Below are 13078 nucleotides of genomic sequence, written 5' to 3' on the forward strand. Positions count from 1 at the left end.
GTATGTTAGGTTTTATTGGTAGAGGGATTGAGTTTCGGAGCCATGAGGTCATGTTGCAGCTGTACAAAACTCTGGTGCGGCCGCACTTGGAGTATCGCATACAGTTCTGGTCACTGCATTATAGGAACGATGTGGAAGCATTGGAAAGGGTGCAGAGGAGATTTACCAGGATGTTGCCTGGTATGGAGGGAAGGTCTTGAGGCTGTTTTCATTAGAGAGAAGAAGGTTAAGAGGTGACTTGATAGAGACATACAAGATGATCAGAGGATTAGATAGGGTGGACAGTGGGAGCCTTTTTCCTCGGATGGTGATGGCTAGCACGAGGGGACATAGCTTTAAATTGAGGGGTGATAGATATAGGACAGATGTCAGAGGTAGGTTCTTTACTCAGAGAGTAGTAAGGGCGTGGAATGCCTTGCCTGCAAAAGTAGTAGACTCGCCCACTTTAAGGGCATTTAAATGGTCATTGGATAAACATATGGATGATAATGGAATAGTTTAGGTTAGTTGGGCTTCAGATTGGTTTCACAGGTCGGCGCAACATCGAGGGCCAAAGGGCCTGTACTGCGCTGTAATGTTCTATGTTCTATTACAACCCTATTATTCTTACAGATATGGGAGATCTTACAAATTTGCTTCTCAATTTTCCGCTTACTCCTACTAACCTCGCAGTTGGGAACTCAAACCTGCACGTACACCTACCTGCTGTGGCAGCCCCTTTAGAGACCAGAGATGTTTGTGCCACTGTCGTTGCCTTAGCTTCTTCCTCCAGTGCTGCGAAACGGGCTGCCTCCTCAGCAGCAGCTGCTACAGCCAGCTCCTCAGGAGACAGACCCAGCTCAGCAAGGGTCTCTGGCCGGCTATCAGCCAGCAGCTCTCGCGGAGGTAGGAGCTGATCTTGCTGCAGTCCGACGCTAGGTTGAGGATTCAATGCCTGTGCCAAGGTAGCTGTTGCTGCTTCTTGGTTTGTGCTGCTGGAGACCCTAACTGCTATTGTGGCACCAACACCAGTGGAGCTGACAGGCAGAATCTGTACAATATTCTGTCCCACTGTAGACACAGAACCTTGCTCGATGCTATTAGATTGTCCTTCAGTTGATGGGGCTGCCTGCAGGAAGAGAAAATTAATTTGATAGCTCATTTACATTGTAGTAACCAAGTCATGGTGCAATCCTAATTGCTGCACAGAACAATTAATCAATCAGAATCTTCAGAAGGAATTAGTCAGAAACTTCAAGCGTCTCTTCTCCAGCTCGCTTAGATTATTGTTTAGAAATTCAAGCAAGGGTTCACATAACTCATAAGTATTCTCACTACAGAAAAACAGCAATGTTGTTCACTGAGAGCTTCCCTGATCCCAGGACTAGCTTCCACCTTCACTGAAGTGGTGGGGAGCCTCTGAAGCTTCCACTGAGGCCAAGAACTTCATGGAATGCACATGGGTGACCACTAGGCAATCAAAATATAATAGACAGTGCAATAACACCCAGAACGAATTCAGTTCTGAATACTGATGGAAGTGATGGTGCATCTGGGGGGTGTAGCCTAAGCCACGTTAATGGCATGACTGGGTTCTCAGCTTATAGAGAACTACAAGGAATACAATAGGAGCAAGTGATTCAATGTGATTCAATATTATGAACAAAGATGGGAGTTTCTGCAACCATAGGCATGATTCTAGGATGGTGGATGCCTTCATGGTGCCACAATCAAGTATGTTACTGAGGGGGGAGGGTGAACAGCCAGCTGTCATGGTCCTCATTGGTATAAATGACACAGGCATTAAAGAGGAAGTCCTGCAGTCAAAATTTAAGGCGTTAGGTGGAATAGGAACTCAAAGGTAGTAATCTCCAGATTACTCCCAATGCCATATGCAAATGAGCAGAGAAATAGGAGGATAAAAGGAGATGAAAGTGGGGCTGGAAAGGTGGTGCAGGAAAGGGTTCTTTCCGGACCTGCTGTGTTCCTCCAGCTCCAGTGTTGTCTCAGACTCCAGCATCTGCAGTTCCTCGCTATCTCTGAAGGGCTCTTTAGAATCTTGAGTAATTGAACAGCTTCTACCTAAATACAGCCGGAATGCAGTTCCTTGCAGAATATTTCGCTAATGCTATAGTGAGGGTTTAAACCAATTTGGCAGGGCTGTAGGAACCAGGAGACAGTATTAGAAAGGGAGTACCAAGGAACAGAGGTTGCTGGAAAAGCTCAGCAAATCTGGCAGCATCTGAGAAGAAAAATCAGTAAATGTTTCGGGTCTGTTGACACTTCACCAGAATTGAGGATTCGGAGGCAAGGGTCACTGGACACGAAATGTTAACTCGGATTTTTCTTCAGAGATGCTGCCAGACCTGCTGAGCTTTTCCAGCAACTTCTGTTTTTTGTTCTTATTTACAGAATCCGCAGTTCTTTCAGTTTTTACCAAGGCACAGAGAATACTGGTAGAGAGCTTGCACTAGAATAAGGGACAGTAAGTTAAGAGGGTAAGGGAGAAAGTAACAGTTCAAATCAAGGTTACTTGCATGTAGGTGAATGCATGGAGTGTGGTAAATAAAACTGATGAGTTGCAGATGCAGATTGCTACATGGAAATGCAATGTTGTAAATGCAATACTATGAAGTCAGAAGTCACACGACGCCAGGTTATAGTCCAACAGGCTTATTTGAAATCACAAGCTTTAAAGAGTGCTGCTCCTTTGTCAGGTGAAGTCACTTGGTGTATATAACACAATTTCAATATTTGCAGATGACACAAAACTTGGAACCCTCGTGAATTGTTAGTTTGGTGCACAACTTCAGAAGGTCACTGACAAGTCAAAGGAATGGCCAGACAAGTGTGTACCATAGCCAAGTTTTACAGATGATACAAAAATAAGTGAGCATGCAAATAGTGAGGACGACACAAGACATATACAGAGGGACATAGGCAAGTTGAGTGAGCGGGTACAAAACTTAGGAGGTGAAATAGAATGCGGGAATATACAAGGTTATGCACTTTGGCAAGAAGAACAGAGAAGCTGAATATATCATGTGAATAGAGAAAAACTCCAGAAAGCTTCAGCAAGAGAAATTGGAGCGTCCTTGTGCAATATCACAAAAGCTAACATCCAAGTTGAGCAGGTAACAGGGAAGGGAATGTCAGTCTTCATTTCAAAGGGAATGGAGTAAAAAAAAAAGGGAAGTCTTGATACAAAGCACAAGTTATCATGGAAGCAGAGAAGTTCACTGAGTTGATCCCAGATTGTCTTAAGAGGAGAGGTTGCATGGGGTGGGCCTATATTCATGAGTGTTTAGGAGTATGAGAGATGGCCTTATTGAAAACATACAAAATTCTTCGGGGCTTGTGAGGGTAGATGTGGAGAGGTTGTTTTCCCTTGTGGGAGAAACTAGGACCAAAAGGCATAATCTCAGAGTAAGGACCCACCCAGTTAGGACAGAGATGTGATGGAATGCTTCCCTCAGAGCATAGTGAATCTGTGGAATTTTATTTAAATCACAGAGGGCTGTAGAGGCTAGCTCATTTATGTTCAAGGCTGATTTGAACGGATTTTTAAAATCGGTAAAGGAATCAAGGATTATGGGAAACGACAGAAAAGTGGAATTGAGGGTTATCAAGATCTTACCGAATGGCAGACTCAGTGAGCCAAATAGTCTAATTCTAGTCTTATGGTCATACCATCTCAGAGTCAACGGTGTGCTCACTATGCTTCAACTTTAAAGTGTGCCCTTTTATTTAAATTCCTTGAGCACTTTACCTCTTAAGCTCTATAACATAGGTGAACTCTGCAATTCTCAGATCTGCCCAGTCCCCTACTTCTTTCACTATACCACCGTGGCTGTCCCTTCAGCTGTCTAGACACAATGCTCTGAATTACCTTAAACCCCTCAGCCTCCCTTTCCTTACTCAAGATCTCTCTGACAAAGCTTTCACTCATCTTCTACCTCACAACCCACTTTCGTCTGATAATGTGAAGCAGCGTGATCATTTTTCTGTGAATTAAAAATTTAATTTAAAGTCTAAATGGTTTTATTGCAAGAACGCAATTTGTTTGATTTCTGTAGATTAGTGCAGCATCTGGTTCTGCATGACCAAGTACAATGATAGAAGTGACACTTGAATCAGGCTTTTCATGGAGTTAGTAGCAGTAGGAATGTTGACTTGGACATGCCATACTCTTTGATTACACAATGGCATCTTTACATCCACGTGTTTTAAAGTCCTATCTGAAGGATGGCTTCTCCAACATTTGCCATGTACAGCTCTGCAGTGCCAGTAGACTACATCTTGTGCCAGAGGAAACTATTTAAAAATTGTTTGTTATCTAATAGCATTTAATTGGGTGTTAAGCTCACATCCCTGTACAGTCCCAAACCCCGTGTATCTCTTCCTTGCCTTACCTGTGTCGAAGGTCCAGGAGCAGGTGTGGACTGTGTTACCATGGTAACTGCCCCACTCTGAGCTGTAGATGCAGTGGTTGCAGTGTTTGTTGTTCCTGCTGTTGCTGTTTCACCATGCACACTTTCAGGAATACCTTGTGCATTCATGGCAGGTGGCTGGACTATAAAGTTGGATGAGCACAAAAATATTAAATGATTAAACATTAAGTTATAGTTTCAATTATGTAAGAAGTTTTATTTAGCATATTAGCGCCCATAATTTATTAACTGTCACAGTTAAAACAAAAAAAAACTACTTTATATAGTCTTCCACAATTTCAGGACACATGACAGCCAATGAAGTACTACTACTGAAGGGTAGTCACATTAGCAGTGTAGGAGATGTGGCAGCTAGTTTACACATAGCAAGCTCCTACAAACAGCAGTGCAATAGAATAATCTGCTTGTGTTTTGCAGATTGAGGGATAACTATTGACACTGAACACTGAAGAGAACTTGCCTTCTCTTCTTTAAAATAGCACCATGGAATCTTTTACATTCAGAGAACATAAAAGATCTTGATTTAATGCTCCTATGATGCTGCTTGGCCCGCTGTGTTCATCCAGCTCTGCACCTTGTTGTCTCTTGATTTAATGCCTCTTTTGAAGGACAGCGCCTCCAGCAATGCAGCATTCCATCAACATTGAACTGACTTTTAACCCTTTAAACCTTTGTGCATTTAGATCCCTAGGGTTTGAATTTTTCACACGTAGGATGGTGCCTATATGGAACGAACTGCCAGAGGAAGTGGTAGAGGCAGATACAATTACAACATTTAAGAGACATTTGGTTAAGTACATGCATTGGAAAGGTTTAAAAGGGGACCAAATGCAGGCAAGTGGGACAAGTTCATAGTTGGGACTGATTGATATGGATGAGTTGGGCCAAAGGGCCTGTTTCCACGCTGGATACCTCTATGACTACATGACCTGAATCCACAATTTCTGATTCAGAGACGAGTCTGCCTCCAACTGAACAAGTTGACCATAATTCAGCTATGAGCAGTTAACTCACTCATCAGCTATGTTAACTAGACAACAATTTATTAAAAAAGTGACATACAAGCATAATAACGGGATGCCATTCAGCCTCTTGAGCCTGTTCCACCATTCAATTAGATCATAGCTGAACTGAATCATAAGACCATCTACTTGCCTTAGTTCTGTGGGTCATAGAGATAATTAACAAAAATAACCAGTAAATTAGTAAACAAAACTATTCCTGTTGTTTTTGTTCCTGCAGTATACTTGCCTTGGTTTGCTGCAATGTTTGCTGTGGTAGTTGTAGATGTGTTGGTGGTGTTGGTTTCTGATGTCTCATGGGGAGGATTTGAACATCTGACTGGCATTTCAACAAACTCAAGCCTGTGGGTCTGAGTTTCTGAATTCACAGTAGCGACTTGAGGTGCCGCGACCAAAGCAGATCCTGAATTCACAAGCTGCTGTGCTTGCTGTGCAACCATGCCACCAGGGGAGGCAACAATTGTGACACGGTTTGGCTCAGACACAGGCTGAAAAGAAAAGAATTCAGAGACACGGGTAAGAGATGCAAAAAGGAAAGACGTTGCCAACAAGACATTGCACTTTACCCCTTTTAAACTACTAATAGAAGGTGCACTACTGTTGTAAAAACAATTGGTTTAATTTCCAGACAGATCAGAGTGATGGATCAGTGGCTAAATAGAATGCAAACTACAACAGAAGATTAAAAACACCTGGGGGTTTGAACAGAGCTAGACTTATTCCTTAGGGTCATTACAGCTGGCTACGGGCTAGTGAGGAAGTTGTTGCTCTTTACATTTCTCTTTTAGTTCGCATTCTGGGACAGCATCATCCATAAAACCCATTGTGCCACTAATACTACAAAACTTGGCTTTCTTGTACTAGTGGGGTATCCACAGACCTAGAAATACAGATGAATCAATTTATGGACATGTGGGAGGCGAGTATAGAGATCAACCCTTGCTTTGAAATGGAGAGACTCAATACCAGGCTTAATTTCAGCAAGCTGTCCTATATTTTCCTCCTTTATTCTTTCATAGGATAGGGTATTTGTTGGCAGGCCAATGTCTGTTGTCCATCCCTAATTGCCATTGAAACCATTTGTTAAGCCATTTCAGAGGGCAGTTAAGATTCAACAACATTGCTCTGGGTCTGCAGTCATATGCAAGCTAGGCTTAGGATGCAAATTACCGTCCCTAAAAGGGCATTACGCAAAATATGTTCTTTCCACACTTGATAAATAGTTTCATTGTTACCATTACAAATCCTGGAACATGCTCCCTAACAACAATGTGGGTCAACTCATACCAAATGGGCTGCAGTGCTTCAAATAAGCATCTCAACTCTAACTTCTCAAGAGCAGCTAGGGATAGGCAATAACTGCTGGCCGAGCCAGTCACATCAACAACCCATGAATGATAAATAAAACTGAGACTAACTTTGTATTTAAAATTTATTAATTGAATTTTAAATTCTGGTAGAATTCCACCTGAGCCTCTGGATTACTAGTTCAGTCACACTGACAACACAATTGTATCCCTGTTGCAGACTGTAACAGGCAGCTTAGAGCATTTGTGGAACAGCAGACTGAGCTTACTCCTCTTATTTGTACATTTAGCCAAGTATATCTTACAACTGAACTTAGTTATTTGTGATCTAACAGGCAGTTCCATTAAGACCTTAGGGAAGGACCTTACTCTGACCTACACATAGCTCCAGACCCACAGCAATGTGGCTGACTCTTAAATGCCCTCTGGGCAATTAGGGATGGGTAATAAATGCTGACCCAGTTAGTGACATCACATTAAATGAACATTATATTAAAGAATATTTTCCTCTTCCCACCCCTAAGTGAGGCAAATGCTTCCAACTAAAGCCATCTTCCAGGAACTACCTCAAACATATACCATGCATTTTGCATATGCAACAGAGCTAATATCCACTTCATGAGAGGACATTATTACTTTGTTTTGTACTTTTACCAACATGGTAGATACTGCATTCCCATTATTTGTTTTGAAGACCTGGAGGGTTGTTTAGTGGCCAAGCAAAGTGACTGGCCAAATTTCTAGGCCAGGGGCAGTTTTCCTTAAAATACATCAACGAATGTGCTCCTGGTTTTGGAAACCACTTAAAAGCAACCTTTATCATCTGTTATGGTGACACCTCACATTCTGGATTCTGCAAAGGTGTACTCCATCAGCCCCAACTATCAAAGCTCTCTTCTGGCTCTATCTCTTGAGCCATTTTTCATTGAGTTGTTAAAAGTCACAACATTTCCATTGAAATGAATCTACTGTAACATTTTGAAAGCTTGGATCTGTCCTACCTGAATGGTGATGATGGGGGCTGTGGAAGTAGTTCCAGTTACAGCAGTAAGTTTCTGAGTGGTGTTAGGGGAAGCACTGATTATCTGGCCGGTAAGGTTGGCGATGGTACCAAGAGTGGCAATGGGAGTGTTGAGCGTTGGTGAAACGGTGGACACTCCTGCGAGAGTCGTACCTGCTATCGTCCCCAGCGTACTTGCACCTGACAGACAATTATGACAACAAGAGGCTTAAACAACACGGTTTACAATCAATTTCCAAACATCAAAGTCAACAGATATATTTGAACCAAACTCTATCTTAAGTTTTACTCTTTGAGAAATATTTGCAGACTCCTGTTCAATTTCTATTTTTTGGCAAGTTTTTTCAGTGCCTATTCCTTGTCTATTTAGCCTGATACCTGAATAAGTGACAAACATAAGTGAGAACATAGCTCTTGTAGCAACCTCCAGGACAGATCTGGGATTGTACACAGATGTTGATTACCAACTCTTGCTAAGATTTTTCCAACCTCCAGTTTGTGCATCAGAGTCAATGACAGTGACATGCCGGCTGACTCACCAGAGAACGATGGATCAAAAACAAGATCTTCCCAGCCTATATCCTTTACAGTGAGATTGCATGCAGTATTTGCATGTTGAACCATTATTTTAGCAGATTTCCTGCAAATCATCTGAACCATGTTGAGCTAAAAAAAAAAAAGTTGAGAGCAAGATTCTCATCAGCCACACCCTCCTCCTAGATGAAGTCAGACTCTCTCCTGATACCTCTTCTCAAAAGAAAAACCAAATCGACTCATTTATTCTTGCAAACATTGGCCAACCTTTACTTTTATCCCCCCAAAGTCCTCAAACATGTTGTCATCTCCCAAATCCATTCTCATCTCACCATCACTGTTTCAGTCACTCTAATCAGGTTTCCCTCCACAGTACTGAAGGTCTGAAAGTCACAAATGACATCTTATGTGAACGAGACAAAAGGCAACTGCTTCATCCTTGTCGTCCTTCAGCTGTCTACAGCCTTTCATATGATTAAATGCACCATCCTCCAGGCCTTCTCCAATGTTATTCATTTGGGTTGTACTGATGTCACGTGTTTTCATTCTCATCTACTGAATCATAAAATCACAGAATCACTTGAACTGACTTCTTTTCCTGTTCCCGTATGGTTACTCTGGTGTCCCTCAAGAATCTATTCTTGATCCTCAGTAAAAACCTAAAGGATTGCAGATGCTGTAAATCAGGAACAAAAACAGAAGTTGCCGGAAAAACACAGCAGGTCTGGCAGCATCCGTGAAGAAAAAAAAAATCAGAGTTAATGTTTCGGGTCCGGTGACCCTTCCTCACCAGACCCGAAATTGATTGATTTTTTTCCTTCACAGATGCTGCCTGTCCTGCTGAGCTTTTCCACCAACTTCTGTTTTTGTTCTATTCTTGATCCTCGCCCATTTCCCATCTAAACGCTGCCTCTTGGGCAAAAGATGGTGTCAGTTTTCACACATGTACTGATGACATCCAACTCTACCTCACCACCAGTCCTCTCAATTCCTCCACTGTTGCTAAATTATCAGATTGCTTATCCAGGATTAGACGTCAAATAAGCAGAAATTCTCTCCAATTAAATATTGGGAAAGTCAGGCTTGTTGTTTTCAATCCCTGCTTCAAACTCCACTCCTTAAATACTAACTCTATCGGTATCCTTGTCAACAGTCGGATTAAGCCATTCTGTCTGCAGTCTTGGTATTGCATTGGATGTGGAGATGAGCTTCTGATTTCAATTGTGCTTTCACTATAGTTACCTATATTATCGCTCCTGTAACACTACTTGGCTTTGCCCTCCTCTCAGTTAGTCTACTGCTGAAAAGTTAATCCATTCCTTAACTAACTCCTCTAGACTAGACTATTCCAACACATTTTGGGCCGCTTTGCCACACTCTACTCTCTATCCTCCATAAACTAGGAGGTCATCCAAATCTCTGCTATCCATGTCTTAACTTGCAAAGTCCATTTTCTCGGCAACACTGCTCGCTGACTTACATGGATCCCAATCAAGCCAACACCTTTAAGATGCCTGTCCTCATTTTTAATTCCATCTACGGCCTTGCTTCCCCCAGTCTTTGCAATCTCCCATCCTACAATGCTTAGAAATATTGACGCTCTTCTGATTTTGACTCTTTATGCATTTTCAATCATAACTGCTCCTCCACTAGTGGCTGTCCTTTCAGTTGCCTAAGCCCAGAGCATTGAAATACACTCTTGCCTCTCCACCACATTTTCCTCCATTAGGACACTTCCTACCTCTTGAAGCAAACTTGTGGTCATCTGACCAAACATAACTCTTTATGGCTCAGAGGCACATTATTTTAAAATGCTCCTGTTCAGTGCCTTGAGTGATTTATTACTTTAAAGACAAAGGCTGCTGGTGTATCCAGGGTCTTGACGACAGAGTGACTCCCTCCCTCCCTTCACTGTCTTGCCCTAATTCACTGTGTTCTACTAAAATAACAAGACAAATCTTTCTGTCCACCTCTATCTTAGGAAGGCAGCGCTACCAGCTTCCATCCCCATGACCCTTTACCTGCTTTTGACTTACTCAACTAAAAAAGGGTTGAAGCATTTGCAACTACCTTCATCCGGAGGTGCTGAATGAATGGCCCATCTTGGCCTCCTCTGGAGATTCTGAGGAGCACAGATGCCAATGTTCAGCTAATTTGGTTCATTCCACATGATATCAAGAATTCATTAAAACAGCGGATACTACAAATACTACAACATTTTGGTAATGGTACTGATCTGCACTCTAGAACTTGCTGTCCACCTAGCCTGTAATAGTCCAGTTACAACATTGGCATTTAACAGTCAGTCAATGCTTTTTTCCGCCCCGTTTTTCATTCACCGGATGAGGGTGTCGCTGGCTAAGCAGCATTTATTGCCCATCCCTAATTGCCCAGAAGGCAGTTAAGAGTCAGCCACATTGCTGTGGGTCTGGAGTTACATGTAGGCCAGACCAGGTAAGGATGGCAGTTTCCTTCCCTAAAGGACATTAGTGAACCAGATGGGATTTTTCCACAATCGGCAACGGATTCATGGTCAACATTAGAGTCTTAATTCAGTTTTTTTCATTGAATTCAAATTCCCCATTTGCTTGGTGGGATTTGAACTTAGGTCCACAGAACGTTATCTGTGTCTCTGGATTAACAGTCCAGCCATAATACCACTAGGCCATCACCTTCCTGTGGAAAATTGCCCAGATATGCCCTCAAACAGCAGGACAAATACACCCTGGCTAATTACAGCCACATCAGTCTACTCTTGGCCATCAGTACACTGGGTCATCAACAGTACTGATGAGCAACACTTGCTTAGCATAAACTGATGCTCAAACTAGGCTCTGCAAGGGTCCCTTAGTTCAAACAAAGTTAAGAGTCAAATAAGAGTCGAAGGGACTTGAAGAAAATCTACTGGCTGTCATAACAACGACCACCACCACCACCACAACCACCACAAACACAACGGTTCATGGTTGTTGTTGTGGAAAGTTAGTCATCTCAGCTCAAGGATATCTCTTCAGGAGTTCCACGAGTGCCCTAGATCCAACCACCTTCAGTTGCTTTGTCAATTAATTATCTTCCCTTTGTCATAAGGTCAGAAATCAGGATGTTCGCTGAAGTTTGCACAATGTTTAACACCACTCATGACTCCTCAGATACTAAAGCAGTCTATGCCCAAATGCAGCAAAACCTGGGCAATATCCACGCTTAGGTTGACAACCGACAACAATCGTGCTACACAAGTGCCTGGCAATAACCATCTCCAGCAGAAGAAAATCTAAGAATCGTGCCATAAACTCTCAAATCGCATTACCATGGCTGAATCCCCAAATAATTAATATCCAGGGGTTTGAGGGGGGTGTGGATTTCCCATAAGAAATTGAACTGGACTAGCTATACAAATAATGTGACTACCAGTGGAGATCAGAATCTAGAAATCCTGCTGCAGGTAAGTCACCACCTGACTTGCCAAGACCTATGTACCATTTACAAGGAACAAGTCAAGAGCGTGATGGAATACTCTTCATTTGCCTGGATGAGTGCAGTTCCAATAAGACTCCAGATAACTTACACAATCCAGGACAAAGCAGACCAATTGACTGACACCACATTCACTCCCTTCTCAGCCGATGCTCAGTAGCAGCAGTGTACACTATTAACAAGATACACTGCACGAATTCAGCAAGGCTTGTTTGATAGCCATGAATATCACCCTCTAGAAGTGAAATGCAGCAGATAAATGGGAACATCATCTACAAATTCCTCTCCAAGGCACTCATCATCCTGACTTAGATTTATAATGCCATTCCTTCAGTATTGCAGTATGAAAATCCCAGGACTCCTTCGCTGCAATGACATTGTGGGTGTATCTACACCAGAAAAAGACTGCCATGTTTCAAGAAGGCAACTCACTATTGCCTTCCCAATGGGAACTAGGAATGAGCAAGAAATGCTGGGCCAGCCAGTGATGCCCACATTTCTCGAAGAGAAACAACTCAAAAGGGAGGGTGGCTGGATTGTACCTGGTACATGAATAGGATAGGTTTAGAGGGATATAGACCAAACATAGGCAAGTAAGACTAGTTTAGTTAGGGAAACTTGTTTGGCATGGGCAAGTTGGACAAAAGGGTCTGTTTCCATGCTGTACGACTATGACTCTGCACAAATGTGGTCAAATCTTCCCTACATCTCTGGGCTAATTTGGACAGCTAAGGAAATAAGGGAAACAGGTGGAGATGTTTTGGACTACATACATATTACCGGACAGGTGTTTGCAGCCTTAAAGCACATTAAAGTGGATAAATCCCCTGGGCCTGATCAAGTCCATCCATCCTTGGACGTTGTGGGAGGCTAGAGAAGTTACAGAGGCTCTTAGAGATTTTTCCTTCATCTTTAGCCACGGAAGACTGGAGAACGGCTAATGTTCTTCTATTGTTTAAGAAAGGTAGCAAAGACAAACCAGGGAACTACAGGCCAGTGAGTTTGACATCAGTGGTAGGCAAGTTATTGCAGAGGATACTGATGGACAGGATCAACCAATATTTGAATAGTCAAGGTCTGATTAGGGATAGTCAGAATGGATTGGTGCACAGGAAGTCATGTCTGACAAATCTTTTAGAGCTTTTTTGATGAGGTACCAGGAGGATAGATGAGGGCAGGGCAGAGGAAGCTGTCTATGTGGACTTTAGCAAGGCCTTTGACAAGGTCCTGCATAGCAGGCTACTCATGAAGGTTAGGTCACATGGGATCCAGGGAGAGCTAGCTAATTGG

The 13078-nt window shown here is 42.6% G+C and overlaps 1 protein-coding gene across 1 annotated transcript in view; it reads right to left on the minus strand.

Moving 5' to 3' along the window:
- LOC109917918 (host cell factor 1-like) overlaps positions 1-13078 on the minus strand; it is a 95896-nt gene that overhangs the window by 14944 nt on the left and 67874 nt on the right. The window contains exons 16-19 of the mRNA XM_048606667.1: positions 7761-7960; positions 5682-5940; positions 4392-4552; positions 703-1108 (exon numbers count right to left, since the gene is read on the minus strand). Of these exons, the coding sequence (XP_048462624.1) occupies positions 703-1108; positions 4392-4552; positions 5682-5940; positions 7761-7960 (1026 nt within the window). The remainder of the gene's footprint in view (positions 1-702; positions 1109-4391; positions 4553-5681; positions 5941-7760; positions 7961-13078) is intronic.

This window comes from Rhincodon typus, chromosome 16 (assembly GCF_021869965.1).
Source record: "Rhincodon typus isolate 14 chromosome 16, sRhiTyp1.1, whole genome shotgun sequence".
Taxonomy (NCBI): domain Eukaryota; kingdom Metazoa; phylum Chordata; class Chondrichthyes; order Orectolobiformes; family Rhincodontidae; genus Rhincodon; species Rhincodon typus.